An 11,357-nucleotide genomic window follows, 5' to 3' on the forward strand; every position below is an offset into this window, starting at 1 on the left:
CCACCCCACCCCATCCCATCCCATCCCATCCCATCCCATCCCATCCCGTCCCGTCCCGTCTCATCCTGTCCTATCCTATCCTATCCCATCCCACCCCATCCCATCCCACACCATCCCACACCATCCCACACCATCCCACACCATCCCACACCATCCCACACCATCCCATCCCATCCCATCCCATCCCATCCCATCCCATCCCATCCCATCCCATCCCATCCCATTCCACCCTACCCTACCCTACCCTACCCTACCCTACCCTACCCTACCCTACTCCATCCCATCCTGGCTTTTATAACCCTGTAGACCAGGAGAAAATCCTCTCAAATGCAACATAAAATGTGCTGTTTTTTTCTTTCTCTCCATAGGAAAGCAGAGCTAAGCATTTTGTTTTGGATTTGTCAGTGAACATTTGTATTCATAAAGAGAAGACTGTCCTGATTGCCTGTATTTCCAGCATATTTCCAGACCTCTCTTCTATTTGGCAAACTCCTGGCAGCATCCCCAGCCCACGCGAGATTCAGGATTCCCGAATGGTGTGCTGGTCACATACAAGTTTATGTTGACTCCATTCCCACTAACTTCAGTGGCAGCAACTTTTGCTGTTCTCGGATTTATTTATGATTAGGCTTATTCCGTTTTTCCTCTCCTGCAGATCTTTATTTCTCTGGAGCAGAAATTTCCATCTCTCTGGTGGCTCATCTGTCTCACTGAACTCCTAGCTTGTTTGCTGTTTCTTGTCAAGGCTTTGGCACTGAGAATGGAGTCTAAGAGGGATGGGGGAAAAACTCAGGCTTATTTTCTGTTTATTCACACTGGTTTCACTCAGGAACATCACCAGGGTGTCCCACAGATCTTGGTCACTGGAGGTGGCATAGAGAGGGACGGATCTGTCCCTCTGATCTGTGCTGGGGCTGTGAACTGATGCTGGCAAAGGATGGAGGTTTCTTCTTGGTCTGTGAGGCTAGGGGCATCTCATTTTCCACAGTTTCCTGCAGAACAGCCCAAAAAATGCTGTTTTCATTCTGGTCTTATTCTAGCAATACCCTCTGAGTAAGATGTTTAGTTCAACTCCACTTAAATACCAATTAGAAAGTACTATTTCAAGCAGGCAGGAAAAACATCACTGAAATATCTGAGCTCAGACCCTAACTGCCATGATCTCATTTTGCACTTTTCAGCAACTGTCCACCTCCCCTCAAAGGCAGAGTGCAGATTTTTCTGTCCAAAATCACTGTATCACCATGGTCGTAAGACAGTCAGCTCACTCTCCCTGGCTCCCTGTGTGCTCGGGGCAGAACGGTGCTGCCAGCAGCCGCTGGCCCGAAGGAAGGTATGCATCCTTCTTGTTTCTTTTTTTTTTTTTTCTTTTGTGTGTGTGTGTGTGTGTAGTTTTGTTGGGTTTTTTTTTTTCTTTTTTTTTTTTCTTTTTTTTTTTTTTCCTTTTGGCAGTCGTCCTTGAGCATTTGAGACGGATGTGAGAGTTTTCAGCCCTCATGCAAAACAACTAACTAAACATAACAGATTACATCAGCTCAGGCTTTTCAATTCCTGGATGGCAGTAGAGTGCTAATCCAACCTTCATCCTGGATTTCATAAACTGAAACAAGGGAGGCTGGCAGGAGCAGCGCTGCCGGATTGAGGAAGCTGACGACGGTGCAGCATGTGGGCAACACGCTGTATAAAGCTCATAAACTTGTAGGCTGATGTGTGCAGCTACTGCTTTGGATTCTGTACCGCTGCTTCCCTCCGCACCAGGCGCCGGGCTGAACACCGCAATCTGCTCCCTGGGACCGAGCGTTGACCCCTGCGAGACATGAAGGGCTTCCTGTTGCTCACACTCCTCCTAATGCCTGCACACGCTGGAGCTGCTTGGAGTGCGAAATACGCGGTCGATTGCCCCGAGCCCTGTGACAGTAATGCGTGCAAAAGCACCTTGCGCTGTAAGCGGACGGTGCTGGACGACTGCGGCTGCTGCCGGGTGTGCGCGGCAGTGCTGGGCGAGACGTGCTATCGCACGGTCTCGGGCATGGACGGTGTCAAGTGCGGCCCGGGGCTGAAGTGCCAGTTTTACACTGAGGAGGATGATTTTGGTGATGAATTCGGTATCTGCAAAGGTAAAGACCATCACACTGCATGCACCCACTGCGGTGATTTGACAGCAGCCTACGTGTAGCCTCCTGCTTGCAAGGTCTGAAAAGAGGTTTTTCCAGCTCAGCTCTTACCTGAGAGGAAAGTCGGAAATACCTGCCTTAATCAAAAGGTGTTACATGTAGGAGGGCCAGGCTTACTGATGGGAGAGCGTTGTTTAGGATCAGGGACATCTGTGGGAAAGCACAGATAGGTTGTGTGCAGGGATAATAAGATTTGTGGTTGAGACTTTGGAGACTCAGGAGCTGTCCTGACCCCTCTGCTGAGCTGCATGGTGACTCTGTGTAGCACGCAAAGACCTTAATCCTGCGTGTCCAGCCTTGCTGAAGGACGCTGTGTCTTATTCATTCCTGCCTGTGAGGTGCTCAGCTGCTCTGGGGACATGGTCAGGGCAGGCAGAGCCCTGTGGCAGGAGATGGGGAGCAGGAGGGTGTGGGCTGCCTCTGCTTACAGCTGCTGCCAGGTAGGCTGCATCTACCCTCAGCTCAGCACATTCCAGCTAAGAGCATCACTGCTCCATGCAAAAACGAGAATCTTCTAAAGGAGAAAAGGAATTGGGTTGCTGAGAGGTTGGGGAAAGCTTTTAAAATAAACCATTAACAATAATGCTTTACAAAGCATGAAAGCAGTATGTTTTCCTGCACACCACTTCAGTGAGTAGATACAGATATGCCTCTGAATAACTTCCTTAAACACAGAGGCATCTTGGCAGTTAAATGTTAGGAGTATTAATAGTCGTAGTGAAAGGCATGAGTGAGGACCAGGCACTGCAAAAATTATTCAGACTGACTTACACAAAGCATGCATTTACTTATGTTGGGATGTGAAGGTGAATTCATGTGCATGTTAGAGGGTGAAATTCAAAACCCTCATTTTGTTTCTAAGGGATAGAATTTACACGTAAGGATCGTGTCTTTGGTGCACCCACCAAAATTACTTTCATGACATAGATGACTGATCTTCATTTTACTAAAATTATTGTAGTGCATGGTACCATCTCTAATCATTTTAACAGTTATTTGAACTGTTCTTTATTTTTCACTATCTCAAATGAATGTCTTTCAATGGCACAGTTAAAAGTGGAAAAAGAAATGCTGAGGGAGATGAGATCTCAATTTCTGAAGATGATTTTTGGAAGCACTGTTGAAAATACAGAGTAAAACCATTTTTTTTTTCCCAAGAAACCAAAGAAAATACTCTCAATAAATGCATAACGAGCTGAAGTTGTAAATCAGTATTTAAGACTTGTATTGCCCACAGGTAGATTTGCACTTATTATTACGGGGCTCATTTCTAATTTCTTTTTGTCATCTCTGCTCAGAGACGGCACGATCTCCTTCTGTACTTATGTGAATGCCATCAGACTAAGTGTGGAGACAAGTATTCTTAACTTAGGTATCCATTTATAGCTATTTTAGCAGATTACCTACTAATTTCAATAACTTTTGTGTTTGCAGTAATTCCTGGAGTCAGGGAGGCTGGATTCTCTCTAATATCATGCAACCAATTTATTTTTAGGTGGTGGACAAAAAGTAACCTGAACTCCCTGTTCTTCAGTGTGTGAATTCTGGAATGGCTAGAACATGCACAGCGTGTTTCAGAGCAGCTTTCTGAGTGTAAATTCATGTTCTTTGTGGTTCTTAGCTAAAAAATGCTTTAAAGGTTTCCATATTTTTATTAGCAGCAATGTCAGTATTGTTCAAAACAGTCTATGAAGACTGGTGTTCCGCACTTTCATTGGTAAGATACATTTCTGTCACAGAGATAATCTACTCTTGCTTCCCTTAAATCATTGCAACCTATCTGGTAATTTATGTAGGAGCAGGTCCCTGTTGAATATTACTTACAAACTGCAAAATTGGCTAAAATTTCCCATTTTGGTCAGACCTTAAGAGCATCATCGATGCCAGGGTCATTACATAGTTCTTTGGATTTGGGCTTATTTCCATTGCCTTTGTGTCCCAGCTTTCTGTGCGGAGTAACTGAGCACTCACAACATACAGATTAAGGCTTCATGGGATGTGTGCTGTCAGCCCTGCTTGTTCTTTAGGGAGGACTGTGCATACGCAAACTGTTTACTTGTGACAAGGTTTGGGTTTTGCTTTATGTGCACAAACAGCAAATCAAAGACTGTGTGTGAAAGGAGGCATAGGAACACTTGGTGAGGTTCTCCAAGCTGCGATGATTCACTGTGTGATGCTCAGCAGGGAATGCTCAGCAGGGAACTGGTTGGATTTTCAGTGCTTTTCCTTAATGGAAAAGTGCCCAGTGGGTACAGAGAGAATAGTAAAATGTTGGCTTCATTTTGGGGCATTATCCTGACTTTTCAGATACACCAGGATGTATAGAAAAATTAAATATTTGCATTGGTTCAAGAGATTGGACAGAGAAGAGTAAGCCTGTTGTGGAATGGTAAATGTACAGAAACCAGGTCTGGCTTGGAAGATCCTAGTGCTCAAAATAGGGGAGAACAGAAGAACATGACAGGAAAAGGTATTATAAGTGCGTAAAGTGGCCGTTGTCCTTCTGGAGGGTTTTGTGGGAGTCTGGGCTACCTGTGTCCTTGGTCCAGTGAGGGATTAAAGTGCTCCAAGGGCTAGAATGGGAAATACTCTGGGACTCATCATTTAGGGTGGCCCCTGGGATGGAAAGGATCGTCTGAAATACAGACCTTTCTTCTGGCACACTCCATGTGTTCCCTGGGTTGATTTCTTGTGGGGGTGTCTGGAGAGGGTATGTTCATGCTGGAATTTCTGTGTTGTTATCTCTTAACTTCTGGTCCTGCAAAGATACGAACAGCAACACAGAGGATGACAAGGGCTGTGACACCGCGTCTCACAACTCTGGGAAAATACGCGTTGTAGCAAAGTCACATCATACAATCCCCTGTCATGCAATCTGCCCTGGCATGGGGCAAATCCTCTGCACCTGATTGCTGTCTGTCATATGCAGGCAGCGCTTCACTCTCTGAGAACTCTTTGCACGTGTGCTGGGACGTTTGCAGGAGCGCTCCCCATGTCTGGGGATGCGAGGACGCACTGCCACCCTGGAGAGCTCCGTAGGGTCGTGCGGGGCGCCTGCGGGGCACCTTCTGCACCCCAGCGTGGGCAGCACCGAGTCTGCACCTCCTCCAGACCAGGTGATCTTGTGCCCAAACAGTGAGCTCAGAAGCTTTCTGAAGTATTCTTCTTCTCTAAATGCAGTGTTTAACCTCTAACGACAGCCTCGATGACTGCATATTCATGTGTTCATATTGCCTTCTATTTGCATTTTAGAACTACAAGAGTTTCAGTGAAGAGTAGCACACTGTAAACAAGCTGCAGGAAAAGGAATGATGCATATAATGTGTATAATGCATGGAAAGGAAAATCTGTGATTATTAGAACTTGAAAATACTTGCATCAAATAATCAACATCCCAAAATGTTTTCATTAAGGCTTGGCTGGATGCCACTAAAAGGTTTTCTACTTCTAAGGACAAAGCCGAGGCAGCTATTGAGGGCACTGGTAGCTGACCTCGATCACTGAGGAATACTTTGCTATATTGCTTTTTTTCAGAGTGTCCCTACGGTACCTATGGCATGGAGTGCAGGAAAACTTGCAACTGTCCGTCTGGCATCTGTGACAGAGTCACTGGGAAGTGTTTGAAGTTCCCATTTTTTCAACTGTCTGCTTCAAAGCCTCCAAATCGACGAAAAATAATTTCTCACACAGGTAAGACTTCCTGGGGCAGCTGGTTCTAGTAATCTCCTTGTACATGATCTACTGGCATGCGATGTGAGCTCTGTGTGAGCTTTGGTGAAGCTGAGCAAAGAGCTAACAGCACAAGGCTTCCTCTGATTGGCAGCTCCCTTAGCATAAGGCAAGGAGTTAGGTGAGCAGTAACACATAGTAAAAACATTCAGAAATCACAACATTTGAGAAATTCTGTGCAGCTGTTGAGTGCACTAAGACTGCAGTGTCACCTGTGCAATGGGAGGATGTGTGAGGACTTGTATCAACCAGCTCATATGAAGTCAAAACAGGATTTCGTTATATTAACATTGCCACTGTCAGCTAATATAGGTAAAAATAACATATTTTTTCCCTTGAAAACAGAGCATTCTACATATTCAGTTGTCAGTGATCCGTTTAATGAAGTGCTTCAGTTTAGTTGCTAATTGCAATACTTTTGGAATAAGTTCTAATGTTTAGGATTGTGTCTGAAACCTGTAGCAGATCTTCTCAGACTTATTTAAAAAACAAGCAAACAAACAAACAAAGGGGAACATACGGAAAATTGAAATGTTTGAGGAGGGAGGAAGTGAACACTGAATTTTTCAAAGCTGGGATTAACTTTTCTTTCCATTTGGTTTATTTTCTTGAGGTATACCTAACCAAACAACGCTAACCTTAAATACAAGTACCAGTCAAAATGAATACAAATGCGAAGATTTTAAATGAATACTAGGGATTTAATTCTAGACTTACCAGAGGCTTCTCTGGGATTTTACTCCAAATGCTTTGAATTTTATTTCTCCTTAAACAACAGTTTTCTTGCCTAGTTTTGATTTTTCTCTTGCTATTTTCAGCTATCCAGACCTTTTAGCATTGATATCTGTTATGTTTCTTCCACTGTTTAGAAAAGCTTAGACAGAAACAAACTGCCTTACACTTGTACTTTGTTTAAAGTGATTGTTCAAAACTCCTTGCAAGATGGATCAATCCTGATCCTTTCTGATTTTCCTTTATGATTTTGTTCCTTCACCTTTTGAGGTGTTTTTTTTTGTTTGTTTGTTTGTTTTGGTTTGTTTTTTTAAATGACTAAATTTAAATGATTAAAGGGGGCTAAAATATCATTAAGAAAATATTCCTTGCTTTCTACTTAGTTTATTTATCAGATGCATTTCAGATACTATACTTATGTTATATTCCAGACTTTTTTTTTTGAATTGATGCCTCAAGAACTTTCCCCTCACTTTTGTCCCAAAACTTCCACACCCTCAGTGCATATTGTTTTATCCCAGCCAGGATGAAATTCTTACACCATGGAAACAAGTGGGACTTTTTAACCCATGCAAATGTTACACCAACATATATTCCTCAAATGTGGGATGGATGTAGACCGCTCTATGCATAGTGCCTCATAGGATGATCACGCAAGGTTTCATTTAACACTGGTATTCAGAGGTGGCTATATAATTCAGAGCAGATCCTCGGTTAATTAAAACAGCTGTGGATACTTCTGTATGTTAATTGGGTATTTCTGGCCCGGGTATTCCATGAAGGCATTATGCCTACATTTACCCTGAGGACTTTAAGTCTTCCAGAGCATGTTTCTGTGTATTTGCGTGGTCGCCTTCCTCATCAAACAGTAGGGCAGTGGCTGCCACACATTGCCCTGGGCCAGCAATCCCTGCCAAGCAACCTCAGTCGCAGCTCAGGAATCAGTGTGAGCCAGGAACCACTTCCAGTAGACAAACTGGATATATTTTACCTTTTTTTTTTTTTTTTTAATTTTTTTTCTGTAAGAGAGCCTAATGGCATACATTGGGCTGTTGCATGCCAGCTGGCCTCTGTCTGAGCATAGCTGTAGCTTCAGCCCTTTGAGAACATGCGGCTGGTTCCATGTCATTTCTGAGCATTATAGTGAGAAAACCAAACTCATATCACCTGCTTTTTGCTTAGACTATTAGGAGGCACATCTGTCTTATTCCACAATCTGGCAGAAATTCTGCAACCAGATAACTGGCGACAATCAGGTGAATTCCTGCAAAAATTATTGTCAGCTGAGACTTTTCTGAAATGTTCCTAAAACCAGAGACGTTGCTGTAGGAAATTATTCTAATCATCTCATTCCCATGAAATCTACTTTATTATTATATTTTCAGATAACGACATGGCATCGGGGGATGGCAATTCTGTAAAAGAGGAATTTGTTAAGGAGAAAGCAATTCGCACCCCCGTGATGAAGTGGCTAAATCCTCGCTGATATTTACTTGTGCTAATAAGACTTTAAAAGAATGCATTTCTCACAGATTATTGAATATGCAACAACACACTTTAAGAACGAAGTAAATCTATAGCGTATGAAAATGTAACCTCTACAGGCCAATTGTGATTCTGTTTGTCATGAGAAAAATGTTTACTTAAAAATAGACTGTACAGTGTATATGATTTTTGATATTTGTTTTGATAAGTATTTGAAGAAAGAAACATTGGGGATCTCTGAATGTATAGTAATATTGAAAAAAGAGCACAAGTCATTTAAATAATATCATAAGCCCACTTTTGCAGCCTCAGTCCAGGAAAGCTCTCACTGAATTCTGTTGACAGTTTGGGTGAATGAAACCATGGGTATGGAGCCAAGTCAATAAAAAGGGATGTCAACAAATCCCAGGATAGAAAGCAATGCCCCTGAGTCACAGCAGCATAACAACAACAACATAAGAGCTCAGTGGTGCGAATTAAATAAACCAGTGTTAGTCACTGGTCATTTTCTGCTCTTTGGAAGTTTGGTGACAATTGCTTGGAGGTAAATACACCTTTCTTCAGGGAGAAAACACATTTGAATTTATACTGAAGAACTTTGCTGAAATACTGCAGGCATATTCCATATTAAGGAAGACTTCTGAAATTAAATTCTGTGGAAAGAAAAGCATACTTAGTAAATTATACTGATATATAGAGAAGGATCAGAAAAGAAAGAAGTTGCTTGGCATTATTTAAATGTGTATGCTTCTATAAAGCAGCTGTTTTGGTGCCGTTAGAGCAATGCCTCCATTTATTGGGTCAGAGGACAGCAAATGGACCTTCATCCTCTCCATCCTCATCATGGCTGTTGCTCAGCTGTCACTCTGCTGGAACTCATCTAATCAAATGAATGGAAAACTCGGACTCTCAGTTAAGTGACAGGGCAGCCAAGCTCACAGAGTTCCAGGTGACCCTACTGGAGCAGGGGTTGGTCCAGGTGACCTCCAGAGGTCCCTTCCAGCATCAGCCATTCTGGGATTCTGTGATGCTTTGGTGTCAAGCCCTTCATTTCTTATGTGCATGAGCAAGCATCCCCATTTTAGTCAGTATAATTTATATACTTCAGAGTGTTTCGGGAACTTGGCAGCATCCATCATTCAAGCCAAACTGGATTATATTTGTAACACAAAATGCCACACAGAGATAGGTTTTCTGGTATGTTCGGAAATGACTGGATCTTCAGATAAAGGAAGTGAATGTAGCGTAACAGAACGAACCTGTGCTGCATAAGTTCAGAACTGCCTCATAAGACAGAAAACTCTCATTGGAAATGCACTTTGAATTGAATTGCATGTTCACTTTGAAAGCAATGTGAGCTTTGACAGTGACTTCAGTAAAACAAGGAGCACAGAGTACCACTGCCAAGGTTTTGTGCAGGATCTGAAAATTTACCTTGTAACTACAACCAAGAGAAACTCTGGAGCCTTTAAGAAGTCCAGACTTGATCCAAAGCCAGCTTCAGTGAAAGCAGGTTGCTTACCTGAGAGGGAAACACTGAGTCACACCGTGTCAGAGCAAAAGGACAATGTCTGCTATGGACTTCAAATATCAATATGGCAGCATGGGTCCATGATAATCTAGAAAGCATAAATCTCAAACTAGCAGATACCACATTTTAACTTGTAATGAATGTCTAGGACTGAGAGGGAGAAATTCTGTCTTGGGATATTTATAGGAGAACATATTGATACTCATCTATTGATATCAAAAGCAATCTTCTGACACTTTCAGTGAGAGCAGAATCCAATCCACGCTCTTTCAGCAGACTGAATTGCATTATTTAAAGAATGTAGTAAATATTTGCATACATTATTGTTGTTTTACAAGTGTCATAAATGATGTTCTTGAATGTAAATCTAATAAGCTGGTTGATTTTTAAAAGTATGTGTTAACTATTGTTCAATAAAAAACATCTGAAAGCATTGCTGTTGTGTTTATCCATTAACGACAGTTCTGCTGGTGATTGCACAGCCTCTAGGCATGCAGACTAGGCACAGTTTTCTTCCCAAATGATTTCACAATGTCTGCATCTACTTGGTGAATTTTCTTTGCTGAAGCCAAGAGCTAAGGGAATGGCTTGTTTCCAGAGTGACTTTGCGCCCAAGTGGCTTGTGTCTTTGCCTTCCCACCATCTTCAACTTCACAAAGAGGTGGCTGGGCCCAGGTTGCCTGCCAGGGGAAGTCCCTCCCTGGCTTACCCCTGAGCACAGAACAGAACATGTTTGGGAACCTCTCAGTGGCCAGGAATTTGATTTGTCAAATAGTTATAGCCTGTGGATTCATTTATGGCAAATAAAAAATGAATGGAGAAGGAGTGGGACATACGCAAACTGTTTTTGTATGCTTTCTTCTGTTTTCCATCCAATTTACAAAATGCTTTTGCATTTCCCCAGTTACCCCGGCGGTAGACTGCTCCACACAGAGTAGGTTCCAACATGAGATTATGATGGAAGAAAAGTCATTCATCATCCTTTCAAACTTCTATCTATTGCTACTAGTGGCAGTGGGATTACACTGGTAAAGGAAATAATGCAAATGATGAAAGGGTTATTAAGGGAACAAAGGCTCTTAACCTTCCTCTCTATTTTCTAACCTCTCCTCTCACATCTGTTTTTGCTTCACACTGCACACCCTTGGTCTCCTCCCTGATATTTGCAAGTGTGGAATTACATAGATTTCTTTTCTTTACCTAACTCTGCATGTTTCATTCTTTTTCAGATGACCTTTCTATCCATCACAAACCTGAATTTAGATACAGATGTTCTTCTCTCGGATAATCAATGTTCTTGGGTCACATAGATTATAGATTCGGTTTTAGTGGGGCTTTATATTATTTCCAGTAAGAGTATGTTTGGAAAATAGGTCTCATTTCAAGTAATTTTCCCAACATATTTTCCCAACTATCAAAGAGTAAACTGGAAACATACACAGTATGTCTTACTTTATATTTGATGTGCAGATCCAGTGGCAAGGACTACATCGCAGCACAGTGTAATGGTTTCTATTATGTTACATTATAGGATGTTGCAGACACCATAACAGTACAAACAATATATCGTCATATGCTTTAGTATGACATTTGAAATACACTGAGGAATATAGAAGACTCAGATATATTCAGATATATTCCATCCACCATTCAAATAATAAAAAAAATATATTCCCAGTGTAGACTGTTAATGACAAGCAGTTGTA

The 11,357-nt window shown here is 42.2% G+C and overlaps 1 protein-coding gene across 1 annotated transcript; it reads left to right on the top strand.

Annotated features, from left to right (window-relative positions):
- The first annotated feature begins 1,565 nt into the window (after positions 1–1,565).
- ESM1 (endothelial cell specific molecule 1) lies at positions 1,566–10,065 on the top strand. The gene is made up of 3 exons (XM_042875323.1): positions 1,566–2,117; positions 5,709–5,864; positions 8,021–10,065. Exons 1-3 carry the CDS (start codon positions 1,817–1,819, stop codon positions 8,119–8,121), a joined length of 558 nt encoding a protein of 185 aa, XP_042731257.1. The 5' UTR covers positions 1,566–1,816; the 3' UTR covers positions 8,122–10,065.
- The last annotated feature ends 1,292 nt before the right edge of the window (positions 10,066–11,357 follow it).

The sequence above is a fragment of the Lagopus leucura genome, unplaced genomic scaffold (assembly GCF_019238085.1).
Source record: "Lagopus leucura isolate 7727_CA_CO unplaced genomic scaffold, USGS_WTPT01 Super-Scaffold_100014, whole genome shotgun sequence".
Taxonomy (NCBI): Eukaryota; Metazoa; Chordata; class Aves; order Galliformes; family Phasianidae; genus Lagopus; species Lagopus leucura.

Bases quoted from the DNA above. Each gene is read 5' to 3' on its own strand.
- ESM1 (XM_042875323.1), top strand. From the start codon at position 1,817: ATGAAGGGCTTCCTGTTGCTCACACTCCTCCTAATGCCTGCACACGCT. The intron at 2,118-5,708 runs GTAAAGACCATC...GCTTTTTTTCAG, and splicing joins TGAATTCGGTATCTGCAAAG to AGTGTCCCTACGGTACCTAT. The intron at 5,865-8,020 runs GTAAGACTTCCT...TTATATTTTCAG, and splicing joins AAAAATAATTTCTCACACAG to ATAACGACATGGCATCGGGG.